At 42.5% G+C, this 24027-nt stretch overlaps 1 protein-coding gene and 1 pseudogene across 2 annotated transcripts in view; one reads left to right on the top strand and one right to left on the bottom strand.

The window, feature by feature from the left end:
- Positions 1–3131: 3131 nt before the first annotated feature.
- The window catches only part of DNMBP (dynamin binding protein), a 74564-nt gene continuing 53668 nt past the window's right edge, over positions 3132–24027 (bottom strand). For both annotated transcript variants that reach the window (XM_065894122.1, XM_065894123.1), the window contains 11 exons: positions 20614–20761; positions 20002–20019; positions 19436–19635; positions 17737–17867; positions 16715–16819; positions 14023–14151; positions 9433–9765; positions 8888–9067; positions 7204–7402; positions 4612–5156; positions 3132–3317 (listed from right to left, as the gene is read on the bottom strand). In XM_065894122.1, coding sequence (XP_065750194.1) covers positions 3132–3317; positions 4612–5156; positions 7204–7402; positions 8888–9067; positions 9433–9765; positions 14023–14151; positions 16715–16819; positions 17737–17867; positions 19436–19635; positions 20002–20019; positions 20614–20761 — 2174 coding nt within the window. The remainder of the gene's footprint in view (positions 3318–4611; positions 5157–7203; positions 7403–8887; positions 9068–9432; positions 9766–14022; positions 14152–16714; positions 16820–17736; positions 17868–19435; positions 19636–20001; positions 20020–20613; positions 20762–24027) is intronic.
- Positions 11052–11513, top strand: LOC136136148 (ORM1-like protein 1 pseudogene; annotated as a pseudogene).

Here is a 24027-nt window from a genome sequence, read left to right as displayed (position 1 = left end):
ACAACAGGGACCTACTGTATAGCACAGGGAACTAGAGTCAATATCTTGTAATAACCTATAATGGAAAAGAATCTGAAAAAGAACATATATGTATAACTGAATCACTTTTCTGTATAACCTGAAACACTGTAAATTATACTTCAATAAAAAATAAATTAAAAATAAAGAAAAAGCAAGACCTAGCAGACATCTAGTGTTTACAACAATACTCATCTTTTCATAAACTTGCTACCATCCCAATGACCTCCCCTTTGTTAGGGATTCATCATTTCTTCAATTTCATAATCTTTATAGGATGTTGCTGCTTTTTTCCATTCTCAAGCAATCTTAAGCCTCATCAGTTAACTCTTTCTTAATTAGATTTTTCCGGCCTTCGATCTGTCCTCCCTCCAAATCATCCTGCTATCATTTAGCTTTCCTACAACAAGGAATCCACCTAGGTAAGGAGTTTCTCATGAAATCTAAATTCCTTGACTTGGACCTCGGGGCTCTCCAGTTTATTGTTCACTATGTGCCAGCGTTCTAGCACTGTCCACGTATTAACTCATTCCATCCGTACCACAACCCTGTAAGGCGGACAGTAGTATTTTCTCTACTTTAGATGAGGAAGCTGAAGCACAGGTTAGGTAAGTTGCCAAGGTCACAAAGCTCTTAAGTGTCTGAAGTCAGTCTGGCTCCAGAGCAAGGTGGAAAGGCTCAGCCTGAGGCATAAGTTTAAATTCAGGATCCATCAAAAATTGATGCGAGACTTGGGCAAGTCACAATATCACTGGACCCCATCTTCCTACCTCATAAAATGAAAGAGTTGGCCTCACTGGCCTGTTTCTTTCCCACGGAGTCTATTCACCTACGTTTCCTATTCCTTAACAGTATCAGGTGATACTTCTGTCACCCACTGTCTTCAGTGCCACCTCCGCTAGTGCTCCTGCCACTTCTCCCCCTCCCACCCCCTATCTGGCTTGAACTACTGTGTGGACTTGTTAGTTCATCACTAGTGCATCAGTTTCCACATCTGTCATGGCTGGGAAATACTTACCTCTTCAAGATCCCAGCTTTTGTGTTTTGCTAGGATTTTGTCATAGGAAATGGCTTAATGACGAGGCCTGCAACATAGACATATTTTGAGTATACAGTGATTCTGCTGAAATTATATTTGACAAAATGAATTTTTAAAAAATAATTATTTTATTTATCTCTGGCTGCGTCTTCATTGCTGCACGCAGGCTCTCTCTAGTTGCGGCGAGCAGGGGCTACTCTTTGTTGTGGTGTGCGGGCTTCTCATTGTGGTGGCTTCTCGTTGCAGAGCACAGGCTCTAGGCGTGCAGGCTTCAGTAGTTGTGGCACACGTGCTCAGTAGTTGTGGCTTGCGGGCTCTAGAGTTCAGGCTCAGTAGTTGTGGCACACGGGCTTAATTGTTCCACTGCATGTGGGATCTCCTGGACCAGGGCTCGAACCCGTATTCTCTGCATTGGCAGGCGGATTCTTAACCACTGCGCCACCTGGGAAGTCCCGACAAAATGAATTTTTGACCTGAGTTTCTTCAGTTAGTCTCTCCCATCTCTTGGGATCTGAGCGTTACTGGGTTGTCAAGAAGTTACCCCCAGAAACGTGAGAAGGTTCAGGCTAAACATGGAGGGAAATCAAGAAAACATACTCATGGCCCTTAGAAATGCTTTTATTTATAAAATAACTACTTAAATATAAACATCTCTAGATACAAACACTATTCACAAGAGACTCTTGCCTTGCTTCCTTCTGACCAACCAGCAGACTCAGGGGGGCCAAGGAGTTCACAGGTGTCTCCCAATTCATCATAACTTTAAGGCAAAGGTGCATTTGGAGGAGCAAGGGCTGTAAGGCTGTTCTTAATTCCCTTTCTTAAAAGACAAAATTCACGGTTTCCTGTTCCAAGGTAGGCTTTCTTGTCTGGGGCAGACCTTAAGAATCAGAGCCCTGCTCAAATAGAAACTTCAGAGAGAGATTCTTAGTGTTAGGATTAGTAAATATCTTCCTGAGGTGGAGGGAGGCACAATCAGGCACTTTAGATTCTGTTTGGCTTAGACCGCGGTCTCTGAAGCACGGGGGCTGATGAAACAGGAAATGCTTATTTCCAAGTCTAGGATAAGCTACTTCTGGGACTGCTTATCCGAATTCAAATAAGACACACGCGTTATGTTTTCTGCATCTGTGGACAGTAGTGTGCTTGGATGAAGAGGAGAGGCATCCAGCCTCCCAGCAGGCTAGACTGGCTTCAGCCCATCGCAGAATGAGTCCCTCTAATGAAATGGCGGGAGCTCTGATCCTGTTCTCCTAGGAGAGTCTATCAGATATTGAGCTTCAGGAGAGAGACCAGGAGACATTATCACGCACAGACCATATAAAGTAGGATGACTGTCAGCAAGGTGTGGAGGATAGCACCTAACAGGAAGAGAACCTTTCAGATGAAGGTTCAAGGAAAAGAAAGACCCTAAGCATTTTTTAAAAGGAGAAAGAAAGTAGTTGAATTTTGCCCAAGCAATCTGGAAGTGCAGTGAAATAAATAAGAAAAGATTACAGGTGGTAGCGTTTTAGGGACCTTTAGAAATAAGGGGTGTGTGTGTGAATGTGTGCCAGACACTGAGGTTTTAAAACACCAGATTTGGTACAAGGTCGACAAACTCCTTGCCACATGCAGAGGCGCAGCCTGAAAGGGCTCCCAGAGAATTCTTTTCATCCAAGTCGGTTTCCAGTCAGTCGATCATGGCGCATGGGGCCACCCCAAACTCAGTATGGCACAACCAACACCAACTTCTTCTAATGCTATAGCACAGCTTCCAGCATATATTGGATACTGGTCTTCTGACTGGAAATTTCTCGTTTCCAAAAGCTGACCCCAGGATTGGCCTCTCTTCTCACGGTCACTGAATCACTTGCAAGCCCCAGGGTCCATTTCAAATTCTAGAAATTCTAGCAAGCATCAAGGTTGACAGCCCAATCAAAGAGAGCAAGACTTATCTTGTGCCCTACTGTGCCATGGTTAAGCCATGCAGGCAGGGCCAGTGTCTCAAGAGCAGGCGCCCTCTCAGTGGACAACAGGACCCTTCAGCAGAAGGAAGCAAAGGCAGCAAGGTTGAATGGGAGGCAGAACAGGTTCAGGTGTACTCAGTTTTGCAGATATAATTGGATGGAACATAGCCCTTCTTCCCATTAACTTCGGCTAACCACCATTCTGTATTTCCTGTAACATCTTTAAACTCCAGGATCTTGAGTCTCTGATTGGCTGACACACTCAGCTCATTTGGGTTCCGTGCCTTGAAGGTATAGACAGCAAAATAGACCTGTGTGAGGAAGAGAAAGTGAGTTAGGAAATGGGAAACAGCTTAGAGCAAAGCTGCCCAACAGAACTTCCTGTGGTGATGGGGACCATCTGTATCTGCACCATGCAATATGGCAGCCCTTAGCCACATGGCCATTGAACACTTGAAATATGCCTAGTGAAATGAAAGAACTTAATTTTAAATTTTGTTTAATTTTACCTAACTTAAATAGCTACATACGGCTTGTGGCTACCCCAATGAACAGGTCAGATTTAAAGAAAACCAAAATTCACATATTTTTACTTTCAGAGTTGCCTTAAAGAGTGAAAGAAGCTGCAGTCAGCATGGAAGATGGATGAGACACAAGGATGCCCTTCCATACCCCTAACACAGAAATTCTGAATTTAAAAAACTTAAAAAAAAACCCAAAACACAACTAACCTCAAAGTGAGAAAGGATGCTCTCTAGGTGCCCATAACAAAGCTATCATGCAAAGCAAGGGTGGTATTCAGTGATCAAAAGGAGAAGTCAGGAGGCCCGCAGGGGCACAGGGATGAATACACACCCGAAGGCTGGGGTTTAGGACCTGCTCAGGAACTGGAGCTTATGACGCTAGAAGTGAGCTCCTTGCACAAAGTCAGAATCTAAGAAAGGGCCATTTCCTCCCTTATCACATCTAGAAAAACTGCCTGCTGGTGGGTCCAGAGCTGGGATGTGCGTCCTGGGCTGTGGTTTGTAACAGAACCACAGAGAGCTCACAGACGAAGGTAAGACACACACAGAGACTCACTGCTGCAAGTGAGCAAAGGCAAGAGGCAGGTGGCCAGGGATTCCTCAGCTGTGGATGTGAAAGTGGCTTTAAAATATGTAGGTTTAAAATGTTTAAGATACAAAGACAAGAGCAGGCCATTATGAAAAGAACAGGAAAAACTGAAACAGAGCCAGATTTTTATTTCTGAATTCTAGAAATAAACATATAGTTATTTGAATAAAAAACTAAGTGGACGAGTTAAACAGCAGACTTTATACAATGGAAAAATCAGCACACTGGAAGAGTGGGAAAAGCTTCATGGTAAAACCCTGTAAATGCCCCAAGACACAACAGCCTGTGAAGTCAGCCAGGGAAGGGCCCAGAAGGGGTGGAGCTGCCCACTCTTACAGCAGCGAGTTTCCACAAACGCTTTAAGGATTTGTCTGCGAGCCCATCTCCAGGTCACCCCCAGGCCCTGGGAAAGCCTCTGACTCACCCACTCCTGGGAGGGCATCACCTGCATCTGCTCAGGTGCAGTAACCACAGTACCCAGGCCGCACTCACCTGGTTGCCTTCCGCCTCGCTGTTTTCCAGCTGTCCGTTTCTGTCATCCAGAGACAGGGCTGTTCTTGCACATCCTTTTACGAGGAGGTCTCTACCCTGCCCATTTCGCCCTGGCACGGAGTAAGCAGCCATTTCTGGATGCCTGGGGTTTCGGGAGCTCCTCAGAGTGGGAGCAGGCTGCTGAAGGTCTCTGGCAGCGTCTACCGAATCCCAGGGCCCGTGCTGGGAGGGGGAGTCTGGGTCCGAGGGGCATCTGGAAGGGCTGCTCTCTGAGTTCAAGGATGCGCTGAGAGTTCCTTGGTCAAATTCCGTCAGTGAAGATGTGTCTGGAGGCTGTTTCTGGGAAGGCCCTGAGCTAAAGGACACGGCCACACTGCTGGGGTTGAAGGTCAAGGTGCCGCCGCTGTTCTGCCGCCGGGGGAACCTGGGGGAGGAGCTGCTGTGCTCCGACTCAGTGGAGGAGTGGCTGCCCACGGAGGCGTCGGAGTGGCTGCGGCGTGCATTGTAGGGCTTCAGGAAGGAGCTGTACACAAAGCCTTTGGTGACTGCGGGCAGGAAAAACAAACATGAAGAGCTTTTCGTGGGAGGAGGAGGGTGGAGGAAATCAGGAGAGAAGAAACTATGGTTTAAGGTCAATAGTGAGACAAAATAAGATTCCTAGAGACCAACAGAACAGACACCATCCCAGGGCACAATGTGGGTGGTAGAGACAAGATGCTGTGGCCTCCTGCCAGTTCACACCTATTACAACCGCACCACAGGTGAGTGACAAGGGGCTTTGCTGAGAATTAAGAGACAGTAACATAAACAACCACAGACCACATGTCTGAGTGAGCATGAGTAGATGAAGAAAACAGAAGGGCCAGACCATGGGAACAAAGGCTAAGGGGAAGACTTAACTAAGGATGTGTTCAATTGTCCATCGAGTGTGGTAAAAAGGGATTTTAAAAACCATCCTCAGCATGACAGAGGCCCTCGGATATGCCTCCCTGCCCTCTCCAACCACACACTTGAATCTGTCCCTGGTTTAGGAATGAGGTGGGAATCCTGTGGGAACTAGCTGCTTACATTAGTTAGAATACACATCGAACACATGTTCATATCAATAAACTGCCTAAGATGAGGACAGAGAGGGCCCTCAGCTAAAACTTTTAAGCATAGATTAGGGATTGAGATCCCTAATCCATAGGAAAAATTGTTATATTTATTAGGAAAGAATTATCTGTTAAGGCAGGGACCCAGAGTATGTAACCTCGACTTGAGCAAGGGCCATCTCTGTCTTGATCTTCAGAGTGTTTCCTGGACCTAAAAAAAAGGCCAGCCTGCACTTGTTCTATCTGCTGGGCAATGGGGAGGAGTCCCCTGAGCAGATGCCAAGGGGTGGAGGGTCTAAGAGCTGATGCTATGAGCTTCTGGCTACCACTTTACTCAGCAGGATTTAGCAGATAAGGAAGAACCCCAAGGACAGGGGGGGCTCAAACATCCTGGATCTTCACTAGGAGTTCATCTGTCTATCAGTGGCTCTCACCTGTCATCACCCTGGGGGCCCCATCCTTCGTCCTTCCTTTCCCACTTCAATCTTTACTATTTTGGGTAAGCAGAGCAGGGGGCTGAGGGAGGAGAAAAAAATCCACACAACACTTTTAAAGAAACTGAGAAATGTTAAAATTTTCAGTTCTTGTGGTATGAACATAGATGTTTATTATAGAGGCCCACAATCCTTTTCTAAAACACTCGGGGCCAGATGTGTTTTGGAATTCAGATTTGGGGATTTAGGAAAGGTAATTAAGTATACTATAGATTTCATGATATACCCAGCAGGGTCTGGGTCAACACCCCATAGTCAAACCCATTCATGTTTCTGTAGCAAAACGTATGCGACTAGTCACACCAAAAGGGAAGAGTAATGATCATAAACAGCCTCACATCATTTGTTCAGGTTTTGTCACCAAATGAGTTCAGATCAGGGCAGGTTTTGGCAAATTAGTTCTGAAAAAAAAACCTCTGATATTTCAAAGCTTTTCAGATTTTGGAATTGTTATTCATTATTCTTCTTTGTACGTTGAAAAAAAAATTCTGTATGCCTTCCCCACCCCCACTCCCAACAGAAAAAAAAGCTGTAAGCTGTTTTTAAAGTCATTCCCTAAATAGTCATGAAGTAAAATTGTTTGTTGGTTGGGGGCAGGGGTAACTCAAAAAGCAAACAACCCCTTCTTAAAGGTTTTAAATTCATATGCTCACAAAACACACCTACAGAACTTGTGGTTCACTCAGGTTAGAATCGAGAGGGCAAAGGACCCTTCAGGCAGGATTCACTGTCTGTAAAGGTAAAGCAAGGCAAGATCTTGCAAGGTAAGTAATGGAGTCTCCTCTGGAATTTTTAAAAAAAACAAAAACAAAATCAAAGACTGGTTTTGTTTCAGTAATGACTTGAGCATTACACTCTCTCGAGATGGAGACAACTTTTAAGGTTGCTTTTCCCTTTAACCGAACACTCTCATATTTTTCTCTGGCCTACCCAGGATTCAGGCACAGCCCAAATCACTCTTTCCTCATTCAGAGTTACAGTAATCTGTCGCCTACTGTTCTTACCTCCATTGTCAATCAGCCAGCGGTTCTGGCTGCCCATGGGGTCCTTTTTCTTAATCACGCCCACCAGGTCACCTTCCAGAAGTGAGACGTCCAGGTCCTGGGCAGCATTGAAGTTCCGTTCTGCTTGGAAGAGCTTTTCAGGGGGATACCTTACCAAGAGGGAGGCCCGGAGTTCTTCCGACTGAAGCATGTAACTTGGCTGAAAGGCAATATAAGAAATACAATCATCAGGCTTCCCTGGTGGCGCAGTGGTTGAGAGTCTGCCTGCCGATGCAGGGGACACAGGTTCGTGCCCCGGTCCCGGAAGATCCCACATGCCGCGGAGCGGCTGGGCCCGTGAGCCGTGGCCACTGAGCCTGCGCGTCTGGAGCCTATGCTCCACAACGGGAGAGGCCACAACAGTGAGAGGCCCGCATAACGCAAAAAAAAAACAAAAAAAGAAATATAATCATCAAAACCCCTTCCTGGCCGTTATCCCAGCAGCTCTATTTAATCCCGTATGCTGTCAGTCTCAGAAGTGGAGGCAATGACAGCCAGCTCCCTACTCCCATCAGATGCCTTTGCGCCTGAGTCAGTCCATGTGGCTACAGGTAAAAACTGTAATCTCTTGGGTCACGTTTTGGTGCCTTTGTAGTAAGAAAATTTAACACACCCTTAGTTTTATATCTGTTATCCTGTAACAAAAATATGTGATTAAAGTGCCACCTAAAGAATCAAAATATCTAAGTAATATGAGTAGGTCTTCTTGTATTTTACTGTATGAATCTAAACAACTGAGACTTTCCTTATCTAGACTTCATATCTATAAAAACAATATTCATAAAAATAAAAAGTAAACGTGATTAAAAAATCTGATTTCCTCTTTTAGATCACATAAATTAATGTCTATGGGATTACATGGGGCAAAAATATTGTAAGCACAGATAAATCAGCAGTCTTTTAGGTTTTTACCCCATATAATCTGGTATATCTTACCGTACTTTTCAGAATATGCAAGAATCGAGTTCAAAAAGAAAGTAACTCCAGGTTAAAAAGTGGTCAGCCATTAACTGTTCGGCAGTGTATCAGATAACCACCTTTTCCAATACATGATCAAAAATACGGAGCCTGGCAGAATTAACATACCCTTAAGCCAGTTCCTTTCACTGATCAAAGTACTAATATTAATCCTTTACTAACTCCTTTCATTGTATAGGATAGGATCCAAGAATGCTTTTCAGAGGGCATTGTGAAGTCTGTACCAGGAGGCACACTAGTGGTGCCTAGTGATAGTGAGTGAAGGAATGAATGAGAGCATGATAGATTTGAACTCAATAACCTTTATTCTCCAATTATAATAAAATATTTAAACTCCTATTAAATTGCTCATCTGTAGAGACAGAGCTGAGTCCATCAATATTAATAATAATGATGATGATAATAGCTTACTTGAATAATGCTAACTAATAATGGTGTCAGGCAACGTCCAAGTGTTTTACATATTTTAACTCATTTGAATCTCAAAACAACTCTATGATGTAGGTATAACTATTATCTGTGTTTTAGACATGAGGAAACCAATGAAGCACTTGCTCAAGGACACAGAGTGAGTCATTGTCAGAATTGGGATCTGAACCCAGGCGGTCTCACTCAGGAGTTCACACCTTAACCACCAGGCCATATGAGCCTCTCCAGTTCCACTCACCAGGCCCAGGAGTGGCTTTCGGGTGGACTGGCGCTCCATAGTTTTCCTCTCAAATGACCTCTTGGTGGCAGGAAGAGATTCTGGGAAGAAGGTGAAAACCTGGAGTTGCTGCAGGACCCTGCTGTGCTCCTCATGGAAGACGGCAATCAGGTTCCCTTCCCTGCTGGTGACTTTGAGTAACTGGAGTCCATGCACAGGGAGACCAGAGACAGAGGAAAGAAGAGAACACACGTGAACGATCCCAAGACTGGCACAGTCTCCTTAAAACTCCTCAAGTGTAAGCCACCAACACCGCAGCCCAGTGCCCGCAGCCCAAGCTGGCTGGCTCCTCCGGGATCTCTCAGGGTGGAAAGAGAGCCATTTAAAGGCCACAGGTTCCCCGGCTCCATCAAGGGATCAAGAATTCTGATTCCCGACAGGCCTGACCCAGTGACATACTTAATCTACCTAGTTTAATAATGTCTCTGACAACCTGGCTGTGTATTCCCAGAAAAACTCCAGGAGAACTTGGGATTCTACCTCTCCATGGGGAGGGCGGGCCTCACCGAGAGCAACGGCTTCAGCTGCTCCAGCGCCTGGCGCACGAAGTCACAGTGGGCCTCGGCGTAGCCATGCACACAGTTGCTGAAGAGGCCCTGCGCATACTGATGGAACTTGGGCAGCTCGTCCAGCAGCTGGGCGTTCAGGGCCTCGTAGTTGTTCCGGGCCGACTGCAGCTCCTCCAGGGTCTTCTTGTCCTTCAGCTTCTCTGCCCGTTCTGTACAGTTATAGAAGTCCAGAAGCTTGTCAAAGCGTTTCTGCACCAGCTTGTGGGGCCCCGTGAACATGTTCAGTAACTGATTCAGGGGAGAGATGACCAGCCGCTCTGTCCTCTCCTTCTGTGGGGACGAGAAAGGCATGGCGTTCAGTGTCCCGAATTTGTTATGCTCAAAACTATCTTCAGGTGGATTTTGTTATGTCCTGTACCACCTGCTTTGCTCCTAGTGCACAAGCTAAACCCATGCAGATCCGACACCAGATGTACGCACATATTCTACAAAGCTTCTCAGCTTGTAACTCTTCACCCAACTATTTGCTCACGCCAAACAGTGTGCAAAATAGCTGCATAGTTGATAAATGCTAAACTACATACATGAACATGATGTTTGCATTACAACCCATTTGTGACCATCTGTCTGGTATCACTTGCGTGTATGTGTCTATATATAACTTGAATTTAACTTAATATTTAGTTGTTAAAAATAGAATTACCATATGACCCAACAATCCCACTCCTGGGCATATACCCAAACAAAACCATAATTCAAAAAGATACATGCACCTCTATGTTCACAGCAGCACTATTCACCATAGCCAAGACATGGAAACAACCTAAATGTCTGTTGACAGGTGAATCGATAAAGAAGATGTGGTACATATATACAATGGAATACTACTCAGCCATAAAAAGAACAAAATAATGCCATCTGCAACAACACGGATGCAACCAGAGATTATCATACTAAGTGAAGTAAGTCAGAAAGAAAAAGCAAATAACACATGATACCACTTATACGTGGAATCTAAAATATGACACAGGACTTCCCTGGTGGCGTAGTGGTTAAACAATCTGCCTGCCAATGCAGGGGACACGGGTTCGAGCCCTGGTCTGGGAAGATCCCACATGCCGCGGAGCAACTAAGCCTGCGTGCCACAACTACTGAAGCCCATGCACCTAGAGTCTGTGCTCCACAACAAGAGAAGCCACCCAATGAGAAGCCCATGAACTGCAACAAAGGGTAGCCCCCACTCTCTGCAACTACAGAAAGCACGCGTGCAGCAACAAAGACCCAATGCAGCCAAGAATAAATAAATAAATAAAATATGACACAAATGAACCTATCTATGAAACAGAAACAAAATCAGTGACATAGAGAATACACTGGTGGCTGCCAAGGGGGAAGGAGGTGGGAGAGGCTTGGATTGGGATTGGGGATTAGCAGATGCAAACTGGTATACAGAGAATGGACAAACAATAAGCTCCCTCTGTGTAGCACAGGGAACTATATTCAATATCCTGCAATAAACCATAATGGAGGAGATGCCGCCGTTAGCCCTGCAGCCACCGCGGAGCTGATACTGCTCTGAGCCAGCCAGCCGCCGGGAGTGGGGTGGCGGCGCAAACATGAATGTTGGAGCTGCCCAGAGTGAGGTGAATCCAAATACCCATGTAATGAACAGCCGGGATATGTGGCTGACATATGCTTTGGGAGTTGGCTTGCTTCATATCGTTTTACTCAGTATTCCCTTCTTCAGTGTTCCTGTTGCTTGGACCTTAACAAATGTTATACATAATCTGGGCATGTATGTATTTCTGCATGCAGTAAAAGGAACACCATTTGAAACTCCTGACCAGGGTAAAGCGAGGCTCCTAACTCATTGGGAACAACTGGACTATGGAGTACAGCTTACATCTTCAAGGAAGTCTTTCACAATTTCTCCAATAATTCTATATTTTCTGACAAGTTTCGATATGAAGTATGATCCAACTCACTTCATCTTAAACACAGCTTCTCTCCTGAGTGTGCTAATTCCCAAAATGCCACAGCTACATGGTGTTCGGATCTTTGGAATTAATAAGTATTGAAATGTGTTCTGAAATGAACAAAAATTTTTTACAGCTACTGAGTCTTCCGTAAGGAGGGAGTGGTTAGTAAACTGCACTGTCTCTGTGATAATGTGAAATGAGAGGTAGCTGCACTGGAGAGCCGGCTGCGGGTGCTTCAGAGGCTGTTTTGAAGTGCAGATTCTTACAAGAAGATGCCTCTGTTTAATGAATCTGGTATCCTTCTGACGAGGGGCTTTAGTTAAATGGCTATAAAGTAAGGGTGTAGTAGATAAATCCAAGGAAATAAGAGATTTATAAGAAACCAAGTCCAGCTTAGCTTATAATGAATGGGCGTTATGTTAGGAGAAGAAAATGTTTAATCATTCAGTCATGGTCAGTTTAAGCAGAGTTACATGTAAACCAGAATCATTTCTTTACAAGTTTATTATAGATTGTTTTTATTACCATGCATATTCCTCTTGTGTTATCTAAGAGGATATATCCCTCTTGTTTTATACAAACCAATTCCTACCTTACGAATGTACTTTTTTGGTTTTGCAGGCTCAACACTGTGTTGATGGATTTATTAAGTTACTGAGTTCAGGAAGGTCCACCTTCACGACTCATGGATGATAGAAGGTAGTCAGGCACCTTAGACGCAGCCTCTGAGGCGGCCTTCTAATTTTGGAACAAAGTGGGTTTTGCTGCCTTTCCAGGTACAAGGCTGCTAAACCAATTAAGAAAATAATTTATTTCTCATAATTAAAGTATATGGTAACTTAAAGTTCTGCTTATTTGGTTGAGCAATCGAATTGTTGAAGTCTGCCATTCTTTAGCGTTGGAAATTTAAAATGGACAACTACATAGCCAACCTGTGATCTGGCAGAAACTGCTTCTCTAGCAATACTATCAGAGTAAATAATGGAGTCTTTTTTTAGCAGGTCTGCAGTAAAAGGTATCTTTCCTTAGTCCTCCTGCTCTCAATCTCCATACTTTGCCCATTAATATTTTGCCTGTCAATGCACGAGTCTTAGTATAGATAACTCAGAATGGTAACTATTTCCAAAGCAGCAACCATATTGAATCCTTGTGACTTAAGAGAAGCTTTCTATAGTTGCTGACATTAATTGCAAGAAATAACTATATTCTACTTTGAGAAGTAAACATGTCAAAAAAAAGTTCTGATATGTGATGAAACTGAAAAACCTAGAACATTTGTAAGCAAAACTGAGTGAAAAGAATTATAATACCAACTTAAAAGTCAATTTGTTTCAAACTGACTTTTGGAGGTAATGATCATTGTTTTGTATTTCAAAAGTATTGAGTTTAGGAATCAGTTGTATGATAATGCCTTTGTATGTTTGTCTTTTCTCATGTATTTTTAAATAACCAGTAATCTATACTTTAATAAATTTTTCTTTGGTGTAAAAAAAAACCATAATGGAAAAGAATATAAAAAAGAATGCATATATATGTGTAACTGAGTCACTCTGCTGTACAGAAGTTAATTAACATAACACTGTAATTTAACTATACATCAATAAGAAATAAATTTTAAAAAGATTTAGTTGTTACATAATCTGGGGTAGAGAAACTTTCACACACCCATCATACCTCTTCTACTCATAACTACTTAGTAATAATCTGTTTTCACTTTTCAAAAGTTTTTGTCTAATTCTTTCTAGAGGGATAGACATAGAGGGCACAATATTGACACAAAAGAACATAAACAGGTGCTTAGTAAATTACTTTTAATAAGATGCTACTGTTAGAATAACCGTATGTTCCCCCAAGTTCCCCCAATGTTTTCTAAAGATGCTTCAAGCATCCAGAGATCTCCAAGAAACTATCAAAGCCCACCCACTTCTACTCAGGAGATATATATAGAATATATATTTAGAATTTCCCAAGCAATTTGGCATTTAGTAGTCTTTACAAAATAGTTTGTGCCATTTCAAAAATCTGTTTGTTACTCTCTTAACTATGCAAAAATATTCCGTTTTAAGTTATTAGTTCTTTAGTTATTTTCTTTTGATCAGTTATCAGTAGTGATACCAGATTAAATTTCCTGGTTTTCCTTTATCCCCTGAAACTGGGCTGATCACAATTATAAAAAAATCTATTTGCAGGGCTTCCCTGGTGGCGCAGCGGTTGAGAGTCCGCCTGCCGATGCAGGGGACATGGGTTCGTGCCCCGGTCCGGGAAGATCCCACATGCTGCGGAGCAGCTCGGCCCGTGAGCCATGGCCCTGAGCCTGTGCATCCGGAGCCTGTGCTCCGCAGCGGGAGAGGCCACAACAGTGAAAGTCCCGCATACCGCAAAAAAAAAAAAAATCTGTTTGCATACATGCAGGTCCTATCTGTCCTTTCAGCTGATTGAAAGTCAGGTTCTGAATATAAAATTCTGATATGAACTTAGCTAAAGAACACTAGGATTCCTGGTCCATGGAAGCGTGTCTCTATGGAATTAACTTTTCCATGAGCTGGATGTTAGAGAGAACCCTGGGAAGAGACCCAGCCTGAAAAAAGTGGGCTGAAGAGTCACTTACAAAATTTGTGAAGAGCTGGTCACTGATGTAGCGATGCACCTTCTCGAACTGTTCCAAGTCTCTGTGTCCCTTCTCCATGCACACATCCCACATGCTCACGGCAGCCACCACCTTCACACATGCCGATTCCTGCAGCCAGTTACAAACACAGGTAAGACCAGACAGAACTTCTAGCCTCCATCATTCATCCTAGATAGCAGTTAGCAGTCAGAACCAAACCGACCTGCCCGTCCAAGGGCTGTCACCCATTGCTAGGGAGACAAGCCTTTTAAGAGTTGGGTGCTCAGGTGTATACTTGCTACACATTTAGATAACATGGGGAGAAAATAGCCAATAGGGAGATATCAAAATTAGAGGAATTGTAGGGTAAAGTCCTAAGGCAAGGGAACCATACTTGGTCAAATCTCTCACTTTAAGCCAATGTGTTCCTGGAAAGTCTTATAAGCCCTCAATTTTACTTGATCACATTTTCAAAACATGAATGGAGAGAGTTTGCTATTTAAAAGAAGTGTCGGAAGCACTTCAAATCAGTGGGTATTACTCAATAAATGATAATGACAGGTAACTAGATAAAAAACAAAAAGTTGGATTCCTATATACTAATATAAATTCCAGCTAGATTGACTAATATAAAAAAATAGAATGATAAAAGTACTGGAACATAGGACATCTTTTTAAAATTATCTTGGAATGGAAAAGACCTTTTAAAGTATGACACAGAACTAAGAAACCATAAAAGTTTAGTTAGACTACACAAAAATAAAACTCTTCTACACAGAGAAAACATTTTAAGCAAATTCAAAAGTCAACAAACTGGGGCAGGGGGTATTTGTAAGCCAGCAACTCAGAAGAAGGGCTATTTTCTCCAACATATACAAAGGTATTACCAGTCAATAAGAAAAAGAACAATAAATCAATAAATAAGTGCCCCCAAATATAGACAAATCACAGAAAAAGAAATATAATGATTCAAACATACAAAAATATCCTCAACTTCATTCATAATATGAGAAATGTAAATTCAAACTATATTAAAATAGCAATTTTTACCTTTCTTGCCAGCAAAGATAAGACATTTTGATTTTGATAACACTGTTTGTTAGCAAGGGGTGGGGAAACTGTTTCATACATTGCTGGTGGGGAGTTTTCACTGGTATGATATCTATGAAATTTGCATTGCTTTATGATTTGGCTCAGAAAATCTAGTACTCTGGCCTTCAGATATACTCACATAGATCAGAAAAATGATCTACATGCAAGGATATTTCTCGTGCCAATGTTTCTAACTTTTTGCAACAACTTAAACATCCATCGATGGGGACTAGTTAAATTTATTATGGCATGTCCATAACAATTAAATACTATGCAGTTGTAAAAAAGAACAAGGCAGCTCTGTGTGTGCAAATATGGAACGATTTCCAAAATGCAAAACCCAAGGTGCTCAACAGTGCGTGTGTGTGTGTGTCTCTCTCTCCCTCACACACATATCTCTGACAGAAGAATCTGATAGATGTGTCCGCCTCTATAGATGACTAGGAGACAGGGGAGGGGGAGGAGTTATTTTTACTTTATACTTATCCCTTTGGTAGTTTTTGAATTTTGTACCATTTTACTTAAAAAAAAAATAACAATAATGATTTTTAAAAAGCAAAGGATCTCTTTTAAAGGAAATTATTTGTTTCATGGGATGAGATTTTCCTGTGTGAGGGACAGGGGTACATGGTATACTTATATAAACACTATTCTATTAAATCAACAGAGAAATTACGGGTTTTAAGAGAAAGGATTCTAGTCCTGGTTCTGATTTCATGAAGGAAGCACTGCCTGAGGGAAGGAAGACCAGGGCCCGCCTGATCTCCCAAGTTCTTGCAACTCTCTAGGACCTATTCGTGGCTCTAACAACCTTAGAGGCCTATGTACAGTTGTAAATAAATATTATTATTAGGAAGCACACCCCACAGGAACCATTCTCTTACTATTTGATCTTCAAAATGATTTTGACAAAATGAACTGTCACAAGTGCTTCTTCTATAACTGGGTACAGGAGACAGGGGGAAAAAAGGGTGATGAAGCTCGAAAGAGAGGAAGGAAAGAGCTAGGTCCCTTTACTATGAATACAACAGTGCTGATCTTCTGACATTGTTTAACTTTTAAATAACCTGTAAGAGGGCCTTCCCTGGTGGCACAGGGGGGTTAAGACTCCACGCTCCCAACGCACAGGGCCCAGGTTTGATCCCTGGTCAGGGAACTAGATCCCACACTCATGCCACAACTAAGAGTTCGTGAGCCACAACTAAGGAGCCCACGTGTCGCAACTAAGGAGCTGACGAGCCAAAACTTGCTCACCTGCCGCACCTAAGACCTGCTGCAACCAAATAAATAAATAAAACAATAACAGGAGGATATTCGTTCAGTAGTTATATCTGTAAGAATCCCAATAAAAAGTCTGTCATGGCATACTGGTCATTTGAGTCCAGGTTATTCCACATTCATTAAGCAATATGCGGATGAACAGGAGAGCGGATGGAATTATACCATATGTGATTCCTTTTTTTTTTTGGCTGGGATCTTAGTTCCCTGACCAGGGATTGAACCCAGGCCCATAGCAGTGAAAGCACCGAGTCCTAACCACTGAACCACCAGGGAATTCCCCACTGTACATGATTCTAATGAGAGTGATGTCTTTACTCACCCGGATATGCTGGAGGTAGAGAGACAGGTCTCGGATAAAAGATTTGATCAATCTTTCTTGCATTCGGAAGTTTTTCTCTGTTTCTTCAAATACTTCATCTTTAATCTGTTCAAAATAAAAAAGTGCTGTTAGCAAATTGGGACTCTCCCTCAATAGATCTTATTGGCAAAATAAGATCTTTCTTAAAGCATCTTTTGTTTAAATTTTAAGCCTTTGATGTTTCCCTGAATCATACTGAATTGGATTTGACAGAGCTCCTAAGTACACACAGGCCCTCCTGGCTCTAACTGACCCCCTCTGTTCCTGATGGAAACCCTTTGCTGGTCAGGCTGTTTGCTTCACCAGTATTGTTGCCTTGCCTGGTTTGCCCTCCTCTCTCCCTATGCCAAACCTGCCCCTCTCCTTTAAGACTCAGATTAAATCTCTTGCCAACATGAAACACACTCTCACGGAGCTCCAGTTTTTTTAAGTACCACAGCGTGTAGAGAACAAACTACAAAGCTTAGCAACTGATTCTTTAGCTGGTATTTTCCACCCACTGTATCACATACACATGGTTCAGTGCATGAAGTCTGGAGACTGGATCTACTCTGTTGATAACTGTTTTACAAATCACTCAAACCTTAGACTTTACATTTCCTCATGTGTGACAATATGGTGTTGAACAAGGTGATCTCTGAAATCCCTTCTAGCTTAACATGTCTACAATTTTAATTTTGTCTCCCCAAATAGATTATAGCTCCTTAGGGGTGTCTAAAACCATGATAACTATTACATGGTGACCGATTTGGCCTCCTGATTTGCCTTTATACACACTGTAAGCAGCTCACCAAGGCTCGGATGGAGGGTTGGGTGGATGGATTTAAACGAACAGTAGCTGCAGGGTCCTGTATCCACCAGCTAGCAAACACCAGGGGAGGTACTAAGAGGGGAATCTTGCCAATTCACACCATGCAGGCTGCCCCGTGGAGCCCTGAAAAGCAGCCAAAGACAGGCTGAACCTTCAAGCGCAGGAACCTCACCTGTGGGGCAAAGCCAGTGAGGTGCTTCAGGTGACTGCTAACCCGGTTGGATTTCTTGATGATGGAGTGGATGTTCAGTTTAGAAATTTTCTCCATGAGGCTATCTTCATCACCCTTTCGGTACTTGAGGACTGGGGAGTGAGTCAAATTGGTGAGTGAAGAAAGCCCTCTTCTGAGCATGGACAGACTACAAATGAGACTAACAACCCAAACTAGAGCTAGTGCTTGTTTTCAATGAGCTTATAACTGAGTACGCAAAACGTTAATCCAAATCACCATTTATGGACAGATCAGATACCTGGAGAACAGCAGAGACTGTGCGCAGACTGGAGAAGGTTAGAGACAAGGAAGGAAGGTCGCAGAGGTGTAAGGAACAGAGCCTAAGATTTGGAGTCAAGGAAACCTGAGTTCAGTGCCTGGGTCTGTCATTTCATCAAGGTGTGGCCTTAGGGAATTCCCTGGTGGTACAGTGGTTAGGACTCTGCACTTGCACTGCCAGGGCCTGGGTTCAATTCCTGGTCAGGGAACTAAAGTCCTGCAAGCCATGGGGTACGGCCAAAAAAAGGTGTGGCCTTAAATAAGCCACTTAACTCCTCTGAGCCCCATTTTCCTTTCCAATAAGATGTAGAAAGTAACAGTACCTGACTTACAAGACCACCTTAAATGGTCTCATATACAAACAAGATATTTATATACAATCGTCTCATAGTGAAATGCTATGCAGGAGTTTTTGATTAATCTATGTGTCATGCATCAGGCACAGTTTGCAGAAAAGCCTGGAAATAAGAGTAAAAGGGTAGCAAGGGAAGGCTGGGTGGTAGCAAAAAGGCACACTTTACTGTTGTAGGAGATTAAGATGACATTACATGAGGAGATATGAACCAAGACAAAAGGCCAGATGGCCAGAGAGCTTTAACATCCACAGTCAACATTAAACACGGGTGTCATGGCTGAAGCGGAAGGGAAAAATGATTTTAGATAAATATGGAGATTAGTGGAGAGACAGGCAAAGAGGCTATATTATAGATTCTTTGAGGATATGAATAATAAATCAGTTTAGCATGGTCACCATGCTATACTCATTGAGTGTTCAAAATCAAAGCCTCAACAAGAGATTTGATGAGACAAAAGAAATGGTTCAGTTTGTTCTATATTATAAAGAAAGAGAGGGTGTTTGGCAACTGACTGCACAGTTCTGTGGGGGAGGGGAGGGGCACAGACCAGAGGCAGGACTGATGGGACCAGGGAGGCGGGCAAACCCGGGTCTTCTGAAAGAACACAACAAAGTTCTAGCTTAAGTGGAAACACTGAAATATCCAACCAGACGTGCGGAGCAAACACACATAAGCATGGACTGAAGAGGACTGCCTTCAATGAGTTGAGAAGGCAATCACTCATGCTTGAAGGAACTATCCTGATCAGCCATTCTCTAATAGGTCTTTATATCTCTTAGGAAAGACTCATTGCTATAAGCTTTATCACAGGTGCCTTATTTCCAACATGCATGGTTGTGCTTTTATTATGATCACTGTTTTTTTTCTTCCATTATCTCATTTTCCCCAAATTCTATTACCATTTCTTCATCACAGCCCTATTACCTACCATCTGCTTGTCCACCTCTGGTGAAGTAATTAATTCTTTTGAGAAGGAGAACATTCTCAAGGGTATACCTCCTTTTCAGCAAGTATGCTTTTCTTACCCAGGTCCTTTCGACGTTTATATTCATTAATGTTAACGTTGATTTCCTTGACTGCAAGGACTGCATTGGTTAAAGGCACTTTATCTGGGTGGGACTCGGGGGTGGAATTCAGCAACTCCATCAGCAGCAGTGGGTAGCGCATTACTCTCTGCACTGGTTTGATGAGGAAGGAGCCCAGGTTAATATAATTTGTGCATCCCCTTCAGGAAAAGGAAAAACAGAGACTTCAGTCAACTGTCAGTAACACAGGGCCTACAGGTAGTATTTGTTATTCCTAATATAGCTCCGTTCTTTCACCCTACTTCCCAACTTAATTCATTCACATTTACTGGGCACCTAATAAACACCAGGCAGTGTTCTAGGTGCTGCGGATTTAGTAGTGACCCAAAAAAGTCCCTGCCCTAGTGGAAAGAGGCAGACAATAATCAAACAAACATTATATGAAGTGTCATTTGGTGGTAAGTGCTACGGAGGAAAATACAGCAAGGCAGGTCTACTTCTAGGTTTCTGTCTATAAAGGAAGAAAATAATGAAACGAGCTTCTGCATCAAGTGGCAAGAACTTACCATTCATTGTACAGGCTCCTACAGGGCAGTGAGCATGAAAAGAAGAAACAACTGATTAAAGAAAATACTGATGCTGATTTTCACATTCCTCTCAGAACATGTTAGTCCAACTAATGCCTATTAGCTGGGCAGACAAAAACCACATGGGACAGAAGGGGAATTGTGAATGTCTATGGTGGCATATCTAGTCTATTAAAAAAAGTCAATAAGCCCTTAACTTCACTTTGACCTACTTAGACATATATTATATCCTTATAGCCTGCCTCCCTAAGACAGGAGACTCTCACCTGATGGTCAAGAATAACTGACTTTATCTTCTTACCTTTTCTCTCATTTGGACCAAACTATCTTCCTGGCAGCTTCTTACCTGAAAATGCTAACTTAATACTTTGTGTGTATAGATAAAAGTGATTTTAATGGATAAAACTACAAGCAGGAAGCTACTTAAGATTTCCATGATACAGAATGGGAAAAGGCAAGTTACATAATAGGACCTATGATAATGTATCACTTATGTTTAAAATATGATAGATCCATAACATAGACACGGGAGTGACTTCCAAAAGGCAGAACTGAAGAGCTATGATGGAATGAAGTGCTCAAAACTCCTACTTAAGATCTGCCAAGGAGTCCTGAAGATGCTTCTGGATCTTCTCATCCTTCTCATATATTTCCAGCAATGAGATGGCCTCATCATGATTCTGGCAATAAACCTTGTATGTTCCTTCAAGCTCATCTCGGTGATCAAGAAACACCGGTCCTTTGGAATATACACAAACATACAGTGTTTTTTAGTAACTTTCTTCTCAGCATACTAAATGGAAGGTATATAACCAAACTTTAATACCAGATAATCCTATCACAAGAAATGAGAATAAGACTATCCTTCAAATTAATATGATATTTCCATGTAACCGCTTAAAATTCTACTTATTTAAAGCAAAATTTAAGAGAACTATCTCATCCATGTATTTATTTTTCAGAACGCACACACATGCACACGTGCATGCACACACACACAGCTGGTCCCTGAAACAGAGTCCAGTCCCTTTTCTGTCAGGCAGAGTAAGGCATTTGCAAGTACTCTCCGTATAGGCATGTGATCAGAACCTGTAAAGACCCCTCAGCTCTCTAAGCCCCAAATCTCCACAGGGGTGAAGAGATCCTTCTACGGCAGCAGCTTCCAACCTTTTCTTTGCACATAAATACACAAGACTATGAAGTTTATCATATTAATAAATACATTAATTTATAATATAAATTATATATAAATATATTAATACTATATTATATAAATATAAACCCTCTGAATCTATGATATAATAATATGTGTACTTCTTTATAAAGCACTGAATAGCAAAACATAGCAATGAATCTAATAATCATCATAATTTCAAAGTATGATGAGTGACACAAGAGACTGGTATAACGTGTTGTTTCTGGTCATTGCTGGAATTTCGAGATACTGCAACAACTTAATGTGATACGAGCAGGTGACTTCAGTTGGTGACAAAGTCACTGTTCCCTACAGTCATACCTTAAATCAATGCTAAATTTCTGTTATAAATAAACTTCTATACAAGTTGGTGGAGTACTTGAAATCTACTCATGGACCCCTGGTCTACGCCATTTGGGCATAGGAATAATTCCTAAGCAAACTTCCCCGGAGCAAGTTCATTTAGATCAGCTGCCTGAATGTGCCCATTCCCTGAACTGTTAAAACTGCTCTTCCTCTTGCCCCTCTTCCCTCTGTGTACCTGGTCCTTCCTTCTTCAGCTTGCACTGCTCCCCAAAAGACAACGTCCTCTCATCCTTGAGCTCCTCCCTCAAATTATGACCCTACTTACTGCTTCCCCTATAACTATTTCTCCCAGCCGCTGTGGGCATAAACCCCTTCCCTCAGGGAACCCCATCCGTTTCTCTACAAGGTCACCTCTGTTCCCTCCATGTTGTGTCCTATGGAATTCCCTATTCTCGTGCAGAGCACTTTCTATTTAAATGAAATGTATTTCCTTGATTATAGCTCCTTCCAAAAGAGAGCCTTGACTATGTCCATACAAACCACACTCATGCTGCCGTCCAACTGGCAGCCTTTCTTTGTCTAATCCTGTGACTCAACAGGCACAGGAGTTAAGAGTGGGGCTGCTTCCTTTTGACGTTCAGGGCCACTTTGGAATCCCTGAGCCACCAATGTCTTTATCCAGTTTCACCATCCGGTATTTGCCTGTCTTCGCCCCTTCGTATCCATTCCCCACCAGCACTCCCAGAACCTTCACTCTCACACCGGTTACACTGTACCTCCTCCATTCATGGGTTTTACCCTCCCTAATGGTGACTCTTCTACATCAACTACAAACTAACAAAGCTACAACTTAATTTACAGTGTCTTTCAAATTTGGGTCAAAACCCATGAATGGGTCATGGAATCTACTTTATGGGTATGATCAACACATTTTTGAGGAAATAAAATGGAATAGAAAAGAACAGAAAACATTGAACACAGTAAAAGTAAGCACAGACACACACACACAAACATGTATCCTGGTCATTAGGTAAAATGTATTTCTTTCTGTGGGACTTGCTTAAAATAATAAAAAAAGCCAGTTCCTTAGATATTACTACATATCCAGAGTCTCCTTGTACTTCTTCCTCATCTCAACCTCCTCGTCTTCTAAATCATCCAAGCCCTGAACACCTACCAGTCTCTCCTTCCCTGTGGACCCTGTCCTGGCTGTAACTAGAATCCTTCTCCAATCAGGCTTATAAGTTAATTCAATGATGCTTTTTCCAGCATCCTGGATTACCCTGGATTTTCACCAAGTTATCCCCTCACTGTATACTTTTCCATTTTTATTCCTGGATCATAAAAACTGCTTGGAAGGCATACTTTTATTAAAAGGGGAGTTAAGGTGTAGTGCAGAACAGTTTGAATAGTATGCTACTGTTTATATAAAATTTTTAAAATGGGGATGGGGGACCAGGGTAGAGAAATATATATGTAATTGCTGTTATGATAAACTATCTCTGGAAGGAGATATAAGAAAACTGGTATCATTAGTTGCTTCTGGTTGAGAAGAGCTGGGTGGCAGGGGACAGATAGAAGAGTTTTCATTAAGCAGTTCTTGGTACCTTTCAAATTTTGTGCCATGTGAATGCATTAAAAATAAGTTACATTTAAAATATACTCAGGGTTTCCCTGGTGGCGCAGTGGTTGAGAGTCCGCCTGCCGATGCAGGGGACATGGGTTCGTGCCCTGGTCCGGGAAGATCCCACATGCCGCGGAGCGGCTGGGCCCGTGAGCCATGGCCGCTGAGCCTGCGCGTCCGGAGCCTGTGCTCCGGAACAGGAGAGGCCACAACAGTGAGAGGCCCGTGTACCGCAAAAACAAACAAACAAACAAAAAACAAATATATATATATAATAATAAAATATGTATTATATATGAAAATAAATTAAACTTAAGCAAAATAAAACATTGCTTATGCAATTCATGTCAATCTGCCCTTTGCTAGTGGCTCAGTGAAGCTTTAACTTGCCTTCCCTGACTTCTCAGAACCTTCCCTTATCAGACACTCAAAACCTTGTCCTTTATTAATTCCCCACTGAATGCACTGCTTGGCCTCCTGGTGGACCAAGACTGGAGCCCCCAGGCTGGTGCTCTCATCCAACCTCGGCTTCGCCTATTGCATACCACGGTCACTGCACACTGTCCCTCCTTGTAAAGCTCTGAGCCGGACGGTTCCTAGGCCCTCTCCTCCCCCATCCTCCGCATGCCTTCAGCTCATCTCAGTCGGCTACCTAAATCCTCGGTTGTCTTGGGACAAGAAGGGGAAGGGAAAAACAAAAATAAACAGCTGATATTGTATGGGGGTGAGATTATGGATATTCTGTTTTCATTTCCTCTTTTTACTGTTGTCATAATACACAGGTAATAAAATAAATTGAAAAAATGTTTGATTAATAATTAATTTCTTTCAGATACCAGTTTCTCTCATTTCTTTCATAATTCAAATTAATAACCTACAG

The sequence above is a fragment of the Phocoena phocoena genome, chromosome 16 (assembly GCF_963924675.1).
Source record: "Phocoena phocoena chromosome 16, mPhoPho1.1, whole genome shotgun sequence".
Taxonomy (NCBI): Eukaryota; Metazoa; Chordata; class Mammalia; order Artiodactyla; family Phocoenidae; genus Phocoena; species Phocoena phocoena.
Note: the sequence above shows the minus strand (reverse complement) of the source record. Positions and strands in the feature narration are given on the sequence as shown.